General features: G+C 43.4%; 1 protein-coding gene across 3 annotated transcripts in view; it reads right to left on the bottom strand.

Annotated features, from left to right (window-relative positions):
• The window catches only part of ANKRD11 (ankyrin repeat domain containing 11), a 446,248-nt gene that overhangs the window by 187,243 nt on the left and 237,621 nt on the right, over nt 1–21,384 (bottom strand). For all 3 annotated transcript variants that reach the window (XM_063945538.1, XM_063945536.1, XM_063945537.1), the window contains one exon: nt 3,629–3,770. In XM_063945538.1, coding sequence (XP_063801608.1) covers nt 3,629–3,712 — 84 coding nt within the window. In that variant the 5' untranslated portion in view covers nt 3,713–3,770. The remainder of the gene's footprint in view (nt 1–3,628; nt 3,771–21,384) is intronic.

The following is a 21,384-nucleotide window of genomic DNA, read 5'->3' on the forward strand; positions in this document are numbered from 1 at the left end:
CGGGACACTATATAGTCCCCTTCTTCCTGGTTCGTTATCACTGCTCTGAGTGACTTCATCTTAATTTGAACCTTTGTAAGTGTTCAAAAAAATATTTTTAGAATAAGTCTCACCTAGCCTTCTGGCTTCAGTACCACAATATAGTGTGGAATAATACCCCTTTTCTGCAGTAGGAGGGGTAATTTAATTATCACCTGCTGGGAATACAGCTTGTGAATTTTTTTTTTTTTTTTTTTTTTTTTTTTTTTCCATACTACCTCCTTGTCGGAGGGAGACCTTGGTAAAGCAGACTTCAGGAGCCTGTGAAGGGGAAACGTCTCGACATTCCCATCTGTACCCCCGGGATACTACTTGTAGGATCCAGGGTTCCTGTACGGTCTCAGCGCCATGCTGAGAACTTGTCAGACGCGGTGGAACGCTTCTGTTCCTGGGAATGGGCTGCCTGCTGCAGTCTTCTTCCCTTTCCTCTATCCCTGGGCAGATATGATCTTATAGGGACGAGAGGACTGAGGCTGAAAAGACGGTGTCTTTTTCTGCAGAGATGTGACTTAGGGTAAAAAACGGTGGATTTTCCAGCAGTTGCCGTGACCACCAGGTCCGATGGACCGACCCCAAATAACTCCTCTTCCTTTATACGGCCATACTGTGCCGTTTGGAATCTGCATCACCTGACCACTGTCGTGTCCATAACATCTTCTGGCAGTTATGGACATCGCGTTTATTCATGATGCCAGAGTGCAAATATCCCTCTGTGCATCTCGCATATATAGAAATGCATCCTTTAAATGCTCTATAGTCAATAAAATACTGTCCCTGTCAAGGGTATCAATATTTTTAGTCAGGGAATCCGACCAAGCCACCCTAGCTCTGCACATCCAGGCTGAGGCGATCGCTGGCCGCAGTATAACACCAGTATGTGTGTATATACTTTTTATTATATTTTCCAGCCTTGTCAGCTGGTCCTTGAGGACGGCCCTATCTATAGACGGTACCGCCACTTGTTTTGATAAGCGTGTGAGCGCCTTATCCACCTTAAGAGGTGTTTCCCAACGCGCCCTAACTTCTGGCGGGAAAGGGTATACCGCCCATAATTTTCTATCGGGGGGAACCCACGCATCATCACACACTTTATTTAATTTATCTGATTCAGGAAAAACTATGGTAGTTTTTTCACATCCCACATAATACCCTCTTTTGTGGTACTTGTAGTATCAGAAATACGTAACACCTCCTTCATTGCCTTTAACGTGTGGCCCTAATAAGGAATACGTTTGTTTATTCACCGTCGACACTGGATTCAGTGTCCCTGTCTGTGTCTGTGACGACCGACTAAAGTAAACGGGCGTTTTAAAACCCCTGACGGTGTTTTTGAGACGTCTGGACCTTACTAATTGTTTGTCGGCCGTCTCATGTCGTCAACCGACCTTGCAGCGTGTTGACATTATCACGTAATTTCCTAAATAAGCCATCCATTCCAGTGTCGACTCCCTAGAGAGTGACATCACCATTACAGGCAATTGCTCCGCCTCCTCACCAACATCGTCCTCCTACCTGTCGACACACACGTACCGACACACAGCACACACACAGGGAATGCTCTGATAGAGGACAGGACCCACTAGCCCTTTGGAGAGACAGAGGGAGGGTTTGCCAGCACACACCAAAAACGCTATAATTATATAGGGACAACCTTATATAAGTGTTTTCCCTTATAGCATCTTTTTATATATAAGTATATCGCCAAATTAGTGCCCCCCCTCTCTGTTTTAACCCTGTTTCTGTAGTGCAGTGCAGGGGAGAGCCTGGGAGCCTTCCCTCCAGCCTTTCTGTGAGGGAAAATGGCGCTGTGTGCTGAGGAGATAGGCCCCGCCCCTTTTTCGGCGGCCTCGTCTCCCGCTCTTAACGGATTCTGGCAGGGGTTAAATATCTCCATATAGCCTCCGGAGGCTATATGTGAGGTATTTTTAGCCAAAATAGGTATTCATTTGCCTCCCAGGGCGCCCCCCTCCCAGCGCCCTGCACCCTCAGTGACTGCCGTGTGAAGTGTGCTGAGAGGAAAATGGCGCACAGCTGCAGTGCTGTGCGCTACCTTAAGAAGACTGAGGAGTCTTCTGCCGCCGATTCTGGACCTCTTCTTACTTCAGCATCTGCAAGGGGGCCGGCGGCAAGGCTCCGGTGACCATCCAGGCTGTACCTGTGATCGTCCCTCTGGAGCTGATGTCCAGTAGCCAAGAAGCCAATCCATCCTGCACGCAGGTGAGTTCACTTCTTCTCCCCTAAGTCCCTCGTTGCAGTGATCCTGTTGCCAGCAGGACTCACTGTAAAATAAAAAACCTAAGCTAAACTTTCTCTAAGCAGCTCTTTATGAGAGCCACCTAGATTGCACCCTTCTCGGCCGGGCACAAAAATCTAACTGGCTTGGAGGAGGGTCATAGGGGGAGGAGCCAGTGCACACCACCTGATCCTAAAGCTTTACTTTTTGTGCCCTGTCTCCTGCGGAGCCGCTATTCCCCATGGTCCTTTCAGGAACCCCAGCATCCACTAGGACGATAGAGAAACTGAATTACTCCGATGGGAGCCCAAAAATTATCTCCACCCCAAAAACTACTGAATCACCTCCTTATAGTCCAGTGCTTCTACCCTTCTCTCTAACATCACTTGTGTCATTCACAAAGGCAGTCTAGAGGTGATAGTCAATTGTTAACTCCTGTCTAAAGTGACGGGAGATCGCGGGGAGATATTCAATTGAGCTTTCATATCGCGCCAATAGAGGTCGTGTTTAGCTGCCCAAACGGGTCACCTCAGCTGGCCTTACCCCAGCTCTAAAACTATTGAATGACGCCCTAGGAGTCCACAGTACTGCCCATACATCTACTATCAATGTTAATAGGTAGCTCAGAAGAAGAAACTTTGAATTAGAATGACTGCTAGAATAATGCTTCCAAACCTCAATCCTCAAGGCACACTAACACAGAAAGTTTTAGTAATATCCATGCTTGAGCACAGGTTAAATCAAAATAACGGAAGAACTAATTAAATCATGTGCTAAAATATGGCTAACCTTAAAACCTGGACTGTTAGTGTGCCATGGAGGCAGAGGTTGGAAAACATTGCACGAGCATCGAGTAAAATCAAAAAGGAAAGCATAACTATCACCTACATAAGATTGAACAACAGCCAATGCACCAAGGAAACACACCATCCTGAACCATGCTGAAAACAAAGCTAAATAACGAACATTATCCTGGTACTGTAGGTGGCCGAACAGAAGGGCAGATACATTTGAAAGCAATGCTCTGTGTCGATGCCCGACTGCATATATCGGCAATTTACATTAGTGCCGACATCGCAAGTGGTCTATCGTACCATGCGATTCTTGTAGGCGTAACGTACTGTTCCAGAATGGCCAGCCCATTGCGTCCATCGCACTGACCTGAATCTACCCCACCATGACTCTCAAACTTCACAAATCATTTCCGTAAATGCTATCCACTAGCACAAACAAATGTTTCATCATTATATCTTGAAATCAGCAGCACGTGACTCAACAGCAACTTGTCACTGGTGTGTTAATATGGACCAGTAGCAGACAGATGGCAGTAGATGGGCGCACACAAAGATATGGTACCTTTTTCCCAGTTTGTTTCTCCACCATGTCGTAGCTGCTGAATTCTTCTGACTGTGGTGTTTTAGAACACCCACCCTTGGGCATCGTTTTGCCTTCCTTACTTGGCCTTCATTTATGCCCCTATCGCTTCGTCATCAACCGTCTGAAAGGAGAGAAGCAAAATTAGTGGAACCTCATTTTCACCACTATGAAATGCTAAATCTGTACAAATTATGCAAACTTGCAGTTCACAAATATCTATCATTTGTACTTTTTGTTCTAGAACACTATAACAATTTATATATATCTATAAGAAAGTCTATGGGGATAATCCATTTTATGGAGTACATGGCAACTAACAATGACTGCAGGTTATCTGTATTCTAATTTGAGTTCTGTGATGTGCTGGGAACATGGACACAAGGAATTTGACAATTGAAGGAACAAGCTGCCTTCAATAATTGTGTTCAGAGAAAAGGAAGGCAGAAATTAGTACATTAGACAGGCTCACTATTACATCTGTGCAAGCAGTCTTTACCCGAGAACACCATAGGAGACCAGAAGATTAAATTTCAACAATTTGACACTAAAGGGGATTTCAATTCACTGCCCTGACGTAAAGCGTTCTAGAATGGCATCACGTCCACCAGCATTGCAAGCTTTCCCTTGCACCCCTAAGAGAAGAATGTGCGCATAGCCGTATATCGCCCAGGCACATGACACAGAACTGAATTCAGCCTGCATAGATTTGTACAGTACATGTATCTGGTTTCATACATATGGTAAAATCTCTGGCCAGTATTAAACAATGAAACGCGAGAATCTTCTATACGCACTGCACTAATGTACATATCAAAAGAGATGTTCCGATATATACAAGTTATAGTTTCCATGCATTTGAACTCATGCTAAAACAAAAAAATTAAGGCATCAGTTTGATTACACATTACTGGCACCAAACTAGTGGCCACACTCCTCAGAGACATGGCATGCTTGCTCACCCAGTATTAATCCCCTCCTAAAAAAAAATAAGATTTAACTTACCGATAAATCTATTTCTCGTAGTCCGTAGTGGATGCTGGGGACTCCGTCAGGACCATGGGGATTAGCGGCTCCGCAGGAGACAGGGCAAAAAACTAAAGCTTTAGGATCAGGTGGTGTGTACTGGCTCCTCCCCCTATGACCCTCCTCCAAGCCTCAGTTAGGATACGGTGCCCGGACGAGCGTACACAATAAGGAAGGATATTGAATCCCGGGTAAGACTCATACCAGCCACACCAATCACACCGTATAACCTGTGATCTGAACCCAGTTAACAGTATGACAAACGTAGGAGCCTCTGAACAGACGGCTCACAACAATAACAACCCGATTTTTTTGTAACAACAACTATGTACAAGTATTGCAGACAATCCGCACTTGGGATGGGCGCCCAGCATCCACTACGGACTACGAGAAATAGATTTATCGGTAAGTAAAATCTTATTTTCTCTGACGTCCTAAGTGGATGCTGGGGACTCCGTCAGGACCATGGGGATTATACCAAAGCTCCCAAACGGGCGGGAGAGTGCGGATGACTCTGCAGCACCGAGTGAGAGAACTCCAGGTCCTCCTCAGCCAGGGTGTGCCCCTGACCAAGTAGCAGCTCGGCAAAGTTGTAAAGCCGAGACCCCTCGGGCAGTCGCCCAAGATGAGCCCACCTTCCTTGTGGAATGGGCATTATATATTTTGGCTGTGGCAGTCCTGCCACAGAATGTGCAAGCTGAATTGTACTACACATTCAACTAGCAATCGTCTGCGTAGAAGCAAGAGCACCCAGTTTTTTGGGTGCATACAGGATAACAGCAAGTCAGTTTTCCTGACTCCAGCCGTCCTGGAAATCTATATTTTCAGGGCCCTGACAACATCTAGCAACTTGGAGTCCTCCAAGTCTCTAGTAGCCGCAGGTACCACAATAAGCTGGTTCAGATGAAACGCTGACACCAACTTAGGGAGAAACTGGGGACGAGTCCGCAGCTCTGCCCTGTCCGAATGGACAATCAGATATGGGCTTTTGTGAGACAAAGCCGCCAATTCTGACACTCGCCTGGCCGAGGCCAGGGCCAACATCATGGTCACTTTCCATGTGAGATATTTCAAATCCACAGATTTGAGCGGTTTAAACCAACGTGATTTGAGGAATCCCAGGACTACGTTGAGATCCCACAGTGCCACTGGAGGCACAAAAGGGGGTTGTATATGCAGTACTCCCTTGTCAAATTTCTGGACTTCAGGAACTGAAGCCAATTCTTTCTGGAAGAAAATCGACAGGGCCGAAATTTGAACCTTAATGGACCCCAATTTGAGGCCCATAGACACTCCTGTTTGCAGGAAATGCAGGAATCGACCGAGTTGAAATTTCTTCGTGGGGCCTTCCTGGCCTCACACCACGCAACATATTTTCGCCACATGTGGTGATAATGTTGTGCGGTCACCTCCTTCCTGGCTTTGACCAGGGTAGGAATGACCTCTTCCGGAATGCCTTTTTCCCTTAGGATCCGGCGTTCAACCGCCATGCCGTCAAACGCAGCCGCGGTAAGTCTTGGAACAGACATGGTACTTGCTGAAACAAGTCCCTTCTTATCGGCAGAGGCACTGAGTCCTCTGTGAGCATCTCTTGAAGTTCCGGGTACCAAGTCCTTCTTGGCCCATCCGGAGCCACGAGTATAGTTCTTACTCCTCTACGTCTTATAATTCTCAGTACCTTTGGTATGAGAAGCAGAGGAGGGAACACATACACCGACTGGTACACCCCTGGTGTTACCAGAACGTCCACAGCTATTGCCTGAGGGTCTCTTGACCTGGCGCAATACCTGTCCAGTTTTTTGTTCAGGCGGGACGCCATCATGTCCACCTTTGGTCTTTCCCAACGGTGCACAATCATGTGGAAAAAACTTCTCGATGAAGTCCCCACTCTCCCGGGTGGAGGTCGTGCTGAGGAAGTCTGCTTCCCAGTTGTCCACTCCCGGAATGAAAACTGCTGACAGTGCTATCACATGATTTTCCGCCCAGCGAAGAATCCTTGCAGTTTCTGCCATTGTCCTCCTGTTTCTTGTGCCGCCCTGTCTGTTTACGTGGGCGACTGCCGTGATGTTGTCCCACTGGATCAATACCGGCTGACCTAGAAGCAGAGGTCTTGCTAAGCTTAGAGCATTGTAAATTGCTCTTAGCTCCAGTATATTTATGCGGAGAGAAGTCCCCAGACTTGATCACACTCCCTGGAAATTTTTTTTTTTCCTTGTGTGACTGCTCCCCAGCCTTTCAAGCTGGAATCCGTGGTCACCAGGACCCAGTCCTGAATGCATAACTGTGGCCCTTTAGTAGATGAGCACTCTGCAGCCACCACAGAAGAGACACCCTTGTCCTTGGAGACAGGGTTATCCGCTGATGCATCTGAAGATGCGATCCGGACCATTTGTCCAGCAGATCCCACTGAAAAGTTCTTGCGTGAAATCTGCCGAATGGAATCGCTTCGTAAGAAGCCACCATTTTTCCCAGGACCCTTGTGCAATGATGCACTGACACTTTTCCTGGTTTTTGGAGGTTCCTGACTAGCTCGGATAACTCCCTGGCTTTCTCCTCCGGGAGAAACACCTTTTTCTGGACTGTGTCCAGAATCATCCCTAGGGACAGCAGACGTGTCGTCGGAGACAGCTGCGATTTTGGAATATTTAGAATCCACCCGTGCTGTCGTAGAACTACTTGAGATAGTGCTACTCAGACCTCCAACTGTTCTCTGGACCTTGCCCTTATCAGGAGATCATCCAAGTAAGGGATAATTAAGACGCCTTTTCTTTGAAGAAGAATCATCATTTCGGCCATTACCTTGGTAAAGACCCGGGGTGCCGTGGACAATCCAAACGGCAGCGTCTGAAACTGATAGTGACAGTTTTGTACCACGAACCTGAGGTACCCTTTGTGAGAAGGGCAAATTTGGACATGGAGGTAAGCATCCTTGATGTCCAGGGACACCATATAGTCCCCTTCTTCCTGGTTCGCTATCACTGCTCTGAGTGACTCCATTTAGAATAGGTCTCACCGAGCCGTCTGGCTTCAGTACCACAATATAGTGTGGAATAATACCCCTTTACTTGTTGTAGGAGGGTTACTTTGATTATCACCTGCTGGGAATACAGCTTGTGAATTGTTTCCAATACTGCCTCCCTGTCGGAGGTAGACGTTGGTAAAGCAAACTTCAGGAAACTGCGAGGGGGAGACGTCTCGAATTTCCAATCTGTACCCCTGGGATATTACTTGTAGGATCCAGGGGTCCACTTGCGAGTGAGCCCACTGCGTGCTGAAACTCTTGAGACGACCCCCCACCGCACCTGTTTGTACGGCCCCAGCGTCATGCTGAGGACTTGGCAGAAGCGGTGGAAGGCTTCTGTTCCTGGGAATGGGCTGCCTGCTGCAGTCTTCTTCCCTTACCTCTATCCCTGGGCAGATATTATGGGGACGAAAGGACTGAGGCTGAAAAGACTGTCTTTTTCTGCTGAGATGTGACTTGGGGTAAAAAAGGTGGATTTTCTAGCTGTTGCCCTGGCCACCAGGTCCAATGGACCGACCCCAAATAACTCCTCCCCTTTATACGGCAATACTTCCATGTGCCGTTTGGAATCTGCATCACCTGACCACTGTCGTGTCCATAAACATCGTCTGGCAGATATGGACATCGCACTTACTCTTGATGCCAGAGTTTCGCATATATAGAAATGCATCTTTTAAATGCTCTATAGTCAATAAAATACTGTCCCTGTCAAGGGTATCAATATTTCCAGTCAGGGAATCCGACCAAGCCACCCCAACGCTGCCCATCCAGGCTGAGGCGATCGCTGGTCGCAGTATAACACCAGTATGTGTGTATATACTTTTTAGGATATTTTCCAACCTCCTATCAGTTGGCTCCTTGAGGGCGTCCGTATCTGGAGACGGTAACGCCACTTGTTTTTATAAGCGTGTGAGCGCCTTATCCACCCTAAGGTGCGTTTCCCAACGCGCCATAACTTCTGGCGGGAAAGGGTATACCGCCAATAATTTTCTATCGGGGGAAACCCACGCATCATCACACACTTCATTTAATTTATCTGATTCAGGAAAAACCACATGTAGTTTTTTCACACTCCACATAATACCCTTTTTTGTGGTACTTGTAGTATCAGAAATATGTAACATCTCCTTCATTGCCCTTAACAAGTAACGTGTGGCCCTAAAGGAAAATACGTTTGTTTCTTCACCGTCGACACTGGAGTCAGTGTCCGTGTCTGTGTCGACCGACTGAGGTAAAAAGGACGTTTTAACGCCCCTGACGGTGTTTTAGACGCCTGGACAGGTACTAATTGGTTTGCCGGCCGTCTCATGTCGTCAACCGACCTTGCAGCGTGTTGACATTATCACGTAATTCCTTAAATAAGCCATCCATTCCGGTGTCGACTCCCTAGAGAGTGACATCACCATTACCGGCAATTGCTCCGCCTCCTCACCAACATCGTCCTCATACATGTCGACACACAAGTACCGACACACAGCACACACACAGGGAATGCTCTGATAGAGGACAGGACCCCACTAGCCCTTTGGGGAGACAGAGGGAGAGTTTGCCAGCACACACCAAAAACGCTATATTATACAGGGACAACCTTTATATAAGTGTTTTTCCCTTATAGCATTTTAATATATATATACATATCGCCAAATAAGTGCCCCCCCTCTCTGTTTTAACCCTGTTTCTGTAGTGCAGTGCAGGGGAGAGCCTGGGAGCCTTCCCACCAGCATTTCTGTGAGGGAAAATGGCGCTGTGTGCTGAGGAGAATAGGCCCCGCCCCCTTTTCGGCGGGCTTCTTCTCCCGTTTTTCTGAGACCTGGCAGGGGTTAAATACATCCATATAGCCTCCAGGGGCTATATGTGATGTATTTTTAGCCAGAATAAGGTATTATACATTGCTGCCCAGGGCGCCCCCAGCAACGCCCTGCACCCTCCGTGACCGTTGGTGTGAAGTGTGTGACAACAATGGCGCACAGCTGCAGTGCTGTGCGCTACCTTCATGAAGACTGAAAAGCCTTCTGCCGCCGGTTTCTGGACCTTCAATCTTCAGCATCTGCAAGGGGGGTCGGCTGCGCGGCTCCGGGACGAACCCCAGGGTGAGACCTGTGTTCCGACTCCCTCTGGAGCTAATGGTGTCCAGTAGCCTAAGAAGCCAATCCATCCTGCACGCAGGTGAGTTGAACTTCTCTCCCCTAAGTCCCTCGATGCAGTGAGCCTGTTGCCAGCAGGACTCACTGAAAATAAGAAACCTAAAAACTTTTTCTAAGCAGCTCCTTAAGAGAGCCACCTAGATTGCACCCTGCTCGGACGGGCACAAAAACCTAACTAAGGCTTGGAGGAGGGTCATAGGGGGAGGAGCCAGTACACACCACCTGATCCTAAAGCTTTCGTTTTGTGCCGTCTCCTGCGGAGCCGCTAATCCCCATGGTCCTGACGGAGTCCCCAGCATCCACTTAGGACGTCAGAGAAAATAAAAAAACAAACCTGCAGAAACTGCTTAGTCATGTTGGCAAAACGCGTTTGCTTTTATTTGCTATACAGACCAGGCATATTGCCAGGTTAAATTGCTTCCAAAAACATCTCAAGTGACAAACTAAAAGTTTAGACAGACTGTACCACCCAGTTATCGCTGAACAGATCTGACCAGACAACATGGCACAGGTTACACCTTGGTTGCAAAAATAGAGATTCTCCTGGTTATCAGCTGAGCCCAGGTTCTGCCACAGAGGCTGCACTTAGAAGTGACCCCCCAAAACAAAGGCTGCAACTCACACATTCAAAAAAGGAAAGAGCTTCACTGGTTAGTGGCCACATGACATAAAAAAACAAACATTGGGATCGATTCAATTCGGCAACTTATGAATAGCGCCGGGAATTAGCTCCCGACGCTATTCAATTCAGCTGCTAGTTACCCGCAATTGTCGGGAATTCTTCTCTCATCCCCGGGGGATGAGAGAAGAAACCAGACAAAAGTGCTGCCTCGCGGCCAGCGCGAGGCTGATTCTGTCGGGAATCAGCCTCGCGCCGGGGAGTTAAGTCGGAGAATGCCCGTTCTCCCGACAATTCAACCTGTTTAGTCGGTGAGAACGGGCCATCGCCGACTTAACTGGAGCTGAATTGAATAGCGTCGGGAGCTAATTCCCGGCGCTATTCATAAATTGCCGAATTGAATCGACCCCATTGGCAGGTCAGGATGGCCAGACCAAGATCGGCAATCATTTAGCAGCCACCAAACTAAAAAAAATTGCTTTATGCAGGGTTGGAAAAAACACAAAAAGGTTAAAAAATAAAAATAATTTTGTTTAAACCAAAAAATTTTTTCCATTAATGTTTTAATAAAACATTTTTTAATCCTGTTTGTTATAATACTGTGAAACATTGCTATGTATTTGAAACCTTGATCAACTATGTTTTAATGCTTTCTAACATTAACAATCTAAAAGTTATTAGGCTTGGATATGATTTATTTGAAACCTCTCTAAAACCAAGTTTAGACTAAATAAAATGTAACATGCAAAAGTACTTTTCAGAGAAATGCACAAACACAAAATAAGGAGTTGAGCATTAGCACTGGATATCTCGCTGGCATTAAACATTTTGAATAAAACACTAGTTTAGATGCCTTTTCAGTTCCCAGTCTGTTTTCAAAACTTCGAATTAACTAAATCAAAAGAAAAAAAAAATCTTTCTACACTAGCTGAAGATAACATAGCATAGTAAAATAACATAGTAACTATGGTTGAAAAAAGACCATTGTCCATTGAGTTCAACCGATTTGTGGTTTCCTATGCAGTCTTATTATAGGACTAGTTATTTTTATGTTAGGACTAGTTTTATTAACTATAATGCGTGCCTACGCACCATAACCCTGAATATCTTTATCCAATAGGAATTTATCTAACCCATTCTTAATGGTGTTGACCGAGTCCGCCATTACTACTCTCTCAGGCAGGGAATTCCAATCACGTATTGTCCTTACTGAGAAAAAAACTTTTTGCCTCAATGTGCAGAAACTCCTCTACTCTAACCTAAGTGAGTGACCACGTGTCCTCTGTGCTGATCTTATAGAAAACAGGTCCCTCCCAAGCTCTGTGTATTGACCCCTTATATATTTGTAGATGTTGATCATGTCCCCTCTTAGTCTCCTCTTTTCCAATGTAAACATGCCTAGCCTTGCAAGCCTTTCCTCGTATTCCAGAATCTCCATGCCCTTGATTAGTTTGGTTGCTCGCCTCTGAACCTTTTCTAGCTCCAGGATATCCTTTTTGTAATATGGTGCCCGAAATTGCACACAGTATTCAAGATGTGGCCTCACTAGTGATTTATATAATGGGAGTATAATACTCTCGTCCCTTGCATCAATTCCCCGTTTTATGCATGCTATCATCTAATTAGCCTTCTTTGCTGCACTCCTACTTTGGGTACTGCTGCTTAATTTGTTATCTATGTGAACCCCTAAGTCTTTTTCCTGTAGAGAATCCCCTAATATTACCCTATTTAGTGTGTAGGTGTTATTTTTGGTCTTGCATTACCTTACACTTGTCTGTGTTGAATCTCATTCTCCATTTTAGTTAAGTCGTTCTGAAGAGACTCAGCATCCCCCTCCGTATTTATAACCTTACACAATTTGGTATCATCTGCTAAAATTTACACCATGCTCTCTAGACCTACAGTTAGGTCATTGATGAAAATGTTGAACAAAAGAGGTCCAAGTACAGACCCTTGTGGCACACCACTTAGTACTTTAGTCCAATTTGAAAATGATCTATTGACCACAACGCGATGCTCCCTATTATCTAACCAATTACTGACCCAAGTGCATATTGTGCTCCCTAGCCCTATTTCTTGTAGCTTATAGATAAGACGCATGTGTGGTACAGTGTCGAAAGCTTTGGCAAAGTCTAAAAAGATTATATCCACCTCCTTACCCTGATCAAGGTTCGTACTTACTGTTTCATAAAAGCCAAGTAAGTTGGTCTGACATGATCTGTCCTTCACAAATCCATATTGGTTCCTTATAATTACCTTATTTGCTTCAAGGAACTTTTGAATACTGTCCCTTAGAATACCTTCCAATACTTTCGCCACTATAGATGTAGGACTAACTGGTCTATAATTACCTGGTTCAGCTTTGCTACCTTTTTGAATATCGGGACTACCTCCGCTATACGCCAGTCTTTGGGAACCATACCAGATTTAACTGAATCCATGAGGATCAAAAATGGAGGTCTTGCTAGTTCAGCGTGCAGCTCCATAAGAACCCTCGCGTGAATTCCATCAGGACGAGGTGACTTGTTAATCTTTAACTTTTTTAATCGGTCACAGACTACCTCCTCACATAAATAAGCATTTAGCAGTGGGACATTATCTTTGTTGAGATTTTGTGTTAGACCCAGCATTTGGTCCTCTCTGGTAAATACCGTTGAAAAAAACTTAAGTTTGTTTGCTATGTCATTATAATTTTTCATTAATACTCCCCTCTGGTCCTTTAAAGGGCCTATACTCCTGTAGTCTCTTGCTGTACTTAAAAAAAATTTGGGATTCGCTTTGCGAATAAAGGATACTAGGTATGAATGGGCCTATATTACGAAATATGGAGCCCATCATAAGAAGGTGGAAGGCATCATTAGAAAAAATTGGAAGATTCTAAAGGATGACCCTATTTTGTGTGATATCCTACCTGAGCAACCCAGGTTCATTTATAAAAAAGCACCCTCCCTTAAAAATATTTTAGTACAAAGTGCCTTAAAAAATGAGAAAGGAGTTAGTGAACGTAATGTTGGATTTCACCGATGCGGAACATGTCTGATGTGTAAATCCACCACAAAAAAGGGAATAGAAAGAAAAACTACAGAATTCGAAATAAAAAGGTAAAAAATATAAAATAAGAGAATTCATTACTTGTCACTCACGCAATGTAATTTATCTCATAGAATGTAAGTGCGGTAAATTATATGTAGGCAAAACCACTAGAAGCCTTAAAACGAGAACAGCAGAACACGTTTATAATATTAAGAAGGGTCTTAGTACCCATCCGCTATCTGAACACTTCTCGTTGGTTCATAATAAATGTGAAAAGGGAATAAAAAGATTCCTTGGTATTCAATTAATCAAGGGAAATTGGAAGTATAAAAATACAGAAAGGAAACTTGCGCAGAGTGAAATGAAGTGGATTTACAATTTAAACACTTAACCTGAAGGACATAATTTTGATTTTGAGTTAAAATGGTTTTTAGAGTAATATTTTAAATATTTTATGCAGAACTCTTTCTTAATGTTTTTCTTTCTCTCTTTCTGAGTTTTGTATTAGAATGAAGATATTCATTGGAATGTTGGGATGCCTATCTCCCGGTATTAGGGATGGACTGGTCCGGAATATATAGTACGGCTAAGATTTGGTGAGGAGATATGGCATTGGACTCAAATGTTTTCTATATTATATTTCCCAAATGAATCAGGAAGAGAATTTGAAAATGGCCGCCATGTGGAACGCAGCGGTGGAACGCATACGTCACATCCGGCTAGAGAAATCGGAAGCTTTTTCCATGCAATTCCGGAGTTTCCTTTTGGGACGTTTTTAGCACTTATAGACCTATATGAACATAATGAACATAGGGGATAGTTTTTGACGGATTTTTAGGATGAAAGTGTATATGTCTCCAGAACGGATGTATGAATAGATTCTAAAATGGCCGCCATATGGAACGCAGCGGTGGAACGCATGCGTCACTTCCGGCTAGCGAAAGCGGAAGACGACTCTGTTTTTTCTCCGCGATTGCGGAGTTTGCAATAAAACAAGTATTTGGTGGATACATTATTCATAAATGCTGGGGACAGTATATTCTATATATCTTATGTATATTATGAAGACATGTATGTATTGGAACGCAACCGGAAGTGATGGATGAAGCGCATGCGTCACTTCCGGTCGACGAATCCGGAAATTAGAGTAATTGAAAGATTGTATCAATTAGTAAGGGTATAAATATCAATTTTGTTGTGATCCATGTCATCCAAGCTTGAAAAAGGAGATTTATGCTCCGAAACGTGTCGTTTGGACGATATGGATACCCTATTGTGAATGCACTGGTTGGATTCCCTACTCAGCCTTCTAAAGACAAAAGCTTTTTGCGGTGGTGCCATCTGAACCACACTGGGAGCTGATTGCTTTTTTGCTGAGAAAGCCATCTGCCCACCGCAAATCAATATAGAGGGTGAGAAATCTTTTTGGGACTAGTGCAATATATTTATCTGTGATTCTGTTTACGTTTTCATGTCAATATTGTGTCAATAAAATCGTGATTTTATTTTATACTATTCTCTCATCTTTGTTACAAAGGCGCCTAGGCACACATATAAAAATTCTATTTCCGAAGATGATTGAGAAGTCAGAAGTTGGGAGAGAAGCTTGATGCTGGGCAGATTTAGTACCTTCTCTTATCTGATTCACCTCCCTATATCTTTGTTGTGTGTGAGATTTACCGCATTGGTTCAGCTTACTTAGATGATATCCACAAGCAACAAGAATGTGGAATACTACCAGGGATAACCTTACAATAGGCTTTTTTTTTTTAAGAAGTCAGGTGTTGTGTCTGTAGTCACAGCATATTTAAAAAAAAAAAAGAAAAAAAAAGTTTATTTATTTAAACCATCTGTTTAAACCATGGTTTAAACTAGACAACCGTGGCTTTAAGTATGTGGCAACCTCTTAATCTAACCCACCCTGTACTTCTAGAAAGGATGAGGAAGACTACAATGCCAGTGACACAAAGCTCTGCATCATCTTCCATTGTGTAATACCTGAAGTGACTGGACAGGCTGCCAGCAGATAGAACTGGCTCTATGATTTAGCCAACAGTGAGGGAATGAGGCTACTGCTAACTATAAGTAGCAGAAAAGGTTACCTGTGTTGTTACAGAGGTATAGAACACCACTGGACCCTAGAATTAAATGACTAATCTATGTTTATGCACATTGCATACCGTGGCCTTTAAAAACACAACTCAAGTAACCATTCTCTGCATCCACAGCAAGTATACAGCATCTCTGCTGCCTTCACCTATCACAATTATTATTTCTCTCTTCAGTAATTGCTGCACAGCACTAACAATGGACTCCACAATCCAGGTAATGTTGTCAGGAAACAAGGCCAGGAACAAAAACTGTTTCAAACACTTGGGTACATGTTGTAACCAGACCTGAAGTGATGTCTAGCACTGAGGAAAATTAGATCAGGCATTTTAAGAGTAAAGCCCCACATGCTTAGTGACCCAATTTACCATTCCACAAGCACTGTCCTGATATAAGCAGATTGATTACAACTAGGTAAAAAAGGTGGTGGATAATTACTCCCATTTCTTTATAGCTTTCATCATACTATAACTAAAGACAGGTGGATTCCCACATCTGTGGTAATATGCAGCGTGAGTAACAGGCACAATGCACATGGGACTTGCAACAGTTTCCATGGACTGCAACAGAGGAGCCAATAGCATGAAAATACCACAGTTTACAATAACTCTTCACTATTGCAATGTAACAGACAAAATAAGCTCCAGCACAACAATCCGAATTTCTTAAAAAAAGAAAGCGCCATGCAGACATCTGCACAAACATCCTTACATACCCTAGAAGCAGGTAACCATGAAGATCTGAAACAAGCTCCTAAAAATTGTATTTAAAAAGGGTTATAAAAAGAATAAACATCTAGTAGACAAAAATAAGTCTTAAAATCCTACTTAATACCTATTCATCATAGGAGGATCACAAATTCAAACATAAAAAATCTGTATCGAGTATAAAAAATAAAAATACATATATATATATATATTTATATATATATATATATATATATATATATATACACACACACACATATATATATATATATATATATATATATATATATCTCTCTCTCCACAGAATGTCCTGCACTCTCATCAGTACATAAAAGTAAATATGCGGGTGCTCCTAATGACCATATATGGCCACCAATATACCGCAACTACCACCGAAGTGGAAGGTGCACTCTCGCTGAAATCAGTCTACGAATCCAATGGTTGAATCAACTCAGTTTAATCAGGTTCAAAAAATGATGCCGTCAATCATCGACGTTTCGGTCCATATGTGGACCTTTATCAAGATGGGCACTTCATAACATCTAGACAATGGGGTCAATTCTATTCGTCAACTAAAGAATAGCGCCGGGAATTAGCTCCCGACGCTATTCAATTCTGCTACTAGTTGCCCGCAATTGTCGGGAATTCTTCTCTCATCCCCGGGGGATGAGAGAATAAACCCGACAAAAGTGCTGCCTCGCGGCCGGCGCGAGGCTGATTCTGTCGGGAATCAGCCTCGTGCCGGGTAGTTAAGTCGGAGAATGCCCGTTCTCCCGAAAAAACTACCTGTTAAGTCGGCGAGAACGGGACATCGCCGACTTAACTTTAGCTGAACTGAATAGCGTCGGGAGCTAATTCCCGGCGCTATTGTTTAGTTGCCGAATAGAATGGACCCCAATAGATATTAAAAACAATTCAAATCAATGAAATATGAAAAACAAACCAAATCACCCACACCACCACCCACCACCACCTCCCAGGCCCTAATGACAGTCAAAAAATGGCTAAAGGATATAATTAAACAATATTAGACGTGCTTAACATGCATCAAGTGCCCATACTTCAGTAATCCAGGAAAACCTCCACCTACACCTCAAGCCTCAATGAGGTACACATGTATCTAACTGGTGAGATTACCTGGGCAAAACACCAATGCCAGTATAACCTGATGTAAGGTTCCTTTTTACAGAGGACCTATGGTAATTAGAATGAGACATGTAACATGTCAAGCAACCAACCAACCAAAAACAGCTAAAAACAGCTAAAGATAAAAAGCAAGCAGCTTAATATAAGTCATACTTGGTGCATAATAAGACAACATTTAGCAGCTATTAATCAATCAGCTAGGGTCAGCAAGTCTTCTGTAATCAAAAAAAGAAGAAAGTACTTACAGACTATTCAGAAAACAAACACCACAGGTAGCAGCAGAGGTAGCATACTTACAGCTCAGGTACCATGAGCCTACTATAGATTCACCTAGGTGTCCCATTTTGTACACACTACCTAAGATTCATTGTATGCACCCCAGGCAGACCTATTATTGCTGCAGAAGGTTCTCTTTTGCAGCCCATTGCCATTTTTGTTGATAGCATTCTACAGCCTTTAGTATCCAAAACCAGGAGTTACCTTAGGGACACTGAGGACTTTTTGTCCCATCTCCGGAATTTTGACAAGCTTAGTGATCGTACTTTATTGGTCACAATGGACGTGTGTTCTTTATACACGGTCATACCCCACCAACAGGGTTTGGAGGTAATACGGACATTTCTTTCCAACTTTCCCTGTAAAGAGTACCCTACTGAGTTAGTGTTGGAATTGACCTCATTAGTCTTGACTTGCAATCATTTCATGTATAAAAACGACTACTTTCTACAAATCGCTGGGACAGCGATGGGGTCTAATTTGGCCCCATCGTACGCTAATCTTTTCATGACTCATTATGAGAATACTCATCTGTTACCGAGATATGGGCATCATATACCTTTTTTTAAAAGATTTATTGATGAAATTTTTTTGCTCTGGGAAGGTTCTGAACTTGAATTCACCAACATGGTGAGTGAACTTAATTCACTGGACAGTCCAATAAAATTTACGTTTTCAGTGTCTGCTACGACCATTAACTTGCTGGACGTTAATATCAAAAATGGGAGTCATCTTGAGACCACCATGTTCCGCAAACCCACGGATCGCAATTTAACCTTACATGCGAATAGTCATCACCCTCCTGCTCTAAAAGAAGGTTTACCCATATCACAATATCTCCTAGCTATGAGGATCAATTCCACCCCTATACTCAAAGACCAACAATGTGCTGAAATAACTACCCGCTTTGTGGAACAAGGGTATTCCAGAGCAGTACTCACTAGGTGTCTAAAGAAAGCTAATAATATCTTTAATGGCCAACAGGTTAAAAGTACGGTGAATGAGAATCGTTTGATTTTTTCTACCCAATTCGACAGCACTTCAAATGTTACTAGAAAAGCACTACGGAGACATTGGCCCATACTAGCTTCTGACAACCATTTACTTGGGCTCCAGCACCCTTGGTGGCCTATAGGCGGGGTGCTAATTTAAAACAGTTACTGATGAGGCCGACGACTTTCCCTGAACAAGACAAGTCTAACACTCGTCTTATGCAGGCCAAACCGGGCTGTTTCTCATGTGGGGGATGTACCACATGTAGATCAATGATAACTGGCCCTGTTTTTTAGCATCCCCCTACAGGGAAAAAGATCTCTATTAAGTATTATCTCCATTGTCGACTCGACTACGTTGTTTACCTCCTAAAATGCCCCTGTGGGCTTTGTTACGTCGGACTGACGACGCGCCCCTTCCGTTACCCATCATTGTCCAGTTTGTTAACTTTTTTGTTCTAATTACGTGTATGGTGCATTAGCCTGAATATGTAATCATGTGCTCTTTAAGATGTCCACATACACTGTGAATTCCGTTTGATTTTCTTATATATTTGTTATGTACAAATAAGTGTTTTATGTTATTATTTATTTTGCATGTTTGTTGTCCTACATTCCCGTAGCTATCCCAGGTCCTTGACAGATCATGAGGGGGTGATTTGACCTATCATCTCACCAGACCACGACCGACTCTTCTATGTTTAACTAGATTGGAATTTTTGTCTATTGTGTTTTTCTTTAATTACATGTATTATTTGTTGGTTAGATGGATTTAGTTATCTTTGATATGAGGTTGGTGAGATTATTGGTCGCTTTCCCCCTTTAGAATTCTATCCGCCTACATTTGATTCACCCATATAGAACTAGTGTTTATACACTGACACGTCTATTGTGATTGACAGCTTGACTGACCCATGAGAGCCTGCTGAGCCCTGATGTTATTTCCGGCGGGGCGGGACCCTGTAATGAGTGAGAGTTTGGTTACAATTAGGATACCACAGGCTTCCGTTTATTTCAGTGTTAAATAGCTGCCTGATTGCGCTACTTGTCTTTGCCCCGGTTTAAAGGTTTGTGTACTAACCGCAGACTCTCCGTTGGGCAACGCCGGTCAGCGTTACTTCCGGTCAGTGGAATGCACCAACTTCCGGTTGTTGGAACGCAGAAGTCGCGTTCCCAGCGCGCATCTAGTTCTCATGTAATTGAAAGTGTTTGTTACACTTGTGGTGTCCCCTGTGTCCCGCAATTGATTTGGCCATTATATTAACCACTCTAGTAAGCTGGGTTATTGACCAGGTATGTTGGTTTCCCTTATAGTAAGTGTATATCTTCTATTGTAGCTTTATTAGGCACTTCCTGGCTGGGTGCCTTAAATAGCCCTGATTTGGTCCCATGCAGCATGCAGCTACCAGTAGGCTCATGGTACCTGAGCTGTAAGTATGCTACCTCTGCTGCTACCTGTGGTGTTTGTTTTCTGAATAGTCTGTAAGTACTTTCTTCTTTTTTTGATTACAGAAGACTTGCTGACCCTAGCTGATTGATTAATAGCTGCTAAATGTTGTCTTATTATGCACCAGGTATGACTTATATTAAGCTGCTTGCTTTTTATCTTTAGCTGTTTTTAGCGGTTTTTGGTTGGTTGCTTGACATGTTACATGTCTCATTCTAATTACCATAGGTCCTCTGTAAAAAGGAACCTTACATCAGGTTATACTGGCATTGGTGTTTTGCCCAGGTAATCTCACCAGTTAGATACATGTGTACCTCATTGAGGCTTGAGGTGTAGGTGGAGGTTTTCCTGGATTACTGAAGTATGGGCACTTGATGCATGTTAAGCACGTCTAATATAGTTTAATTATATCCTTTAGCCATTTTTTCGACTGTCATTAGGCCCTGGAGGCACTGGTGGTGGTGGTGTGGGTGATTTGGTTTGTTTTTCATATTTCATTGATTTGAATTGTTTTTAATATCTATTGTCTAGATGTTATGAAGTGCCTATCTTGATAAAGGTCCACATATGGACCGAAACGTCGATGATTGACGGCATCATTTTTTGAACCTGATTAAACGGAGTTGATTCAACCATTGGATTCGTAGACTGATTTCAGCAAGAGTGCACCTTCCACTTCGGTGGTAGTTGGTGTGTGTGTGTGTGTGTGTGTGTGTGTGTGTGTGTGTGTGTGTATATATATATATATATATATATATATATATATACATACACACACATACACACATATATACATATATATATATATACATACAGTGCAAAAGTTTTAGTCAGGTGTGAAAGAGTTATGGTAGTGTCGAAGTCGAAAATATTACACATGCACCACACAGAATGGCCTCTCTGCTTGCGCGTACACGCACACTTGTTCACGAGCCTTGCTTATTGGCGCGTGGTATGAGTATATTCGGTGGCATGCGCATTCGCACAGAAAAGCTACAAAGACACTCAATATTCAATTTATATAGTGCAAAATTTACACACAGTCTCCACACACATTGCCAGCAAGTTACATTTACTCAAAGGGTAGAACAACAGAGTTATCCAGCTTTACAGGATGTGAGGGCACAGAGCAAGGTTAGGACTTAGTGTTTGGTATCCAGATGTGCAGTATTTTGAGATTCACATTCCAGCTGTTATGTGCAGTTAATCGCATGTTT

The sequence above is a fragment of the Pseudophryne corroboree genome, chromosome 11 (assembly GCF_028390025.1).
Source record: "Pseudophryne corroboree isolate aPseCor3 chromosome 11, aPseCor3.hap2, whole genome shotgun sequence".
NCBI lineage: Eukaryota > Metazoa > Chordata > Amphibia > Anura > Myobatrachidae > Pseudophryne > Pseudophryne corroboree.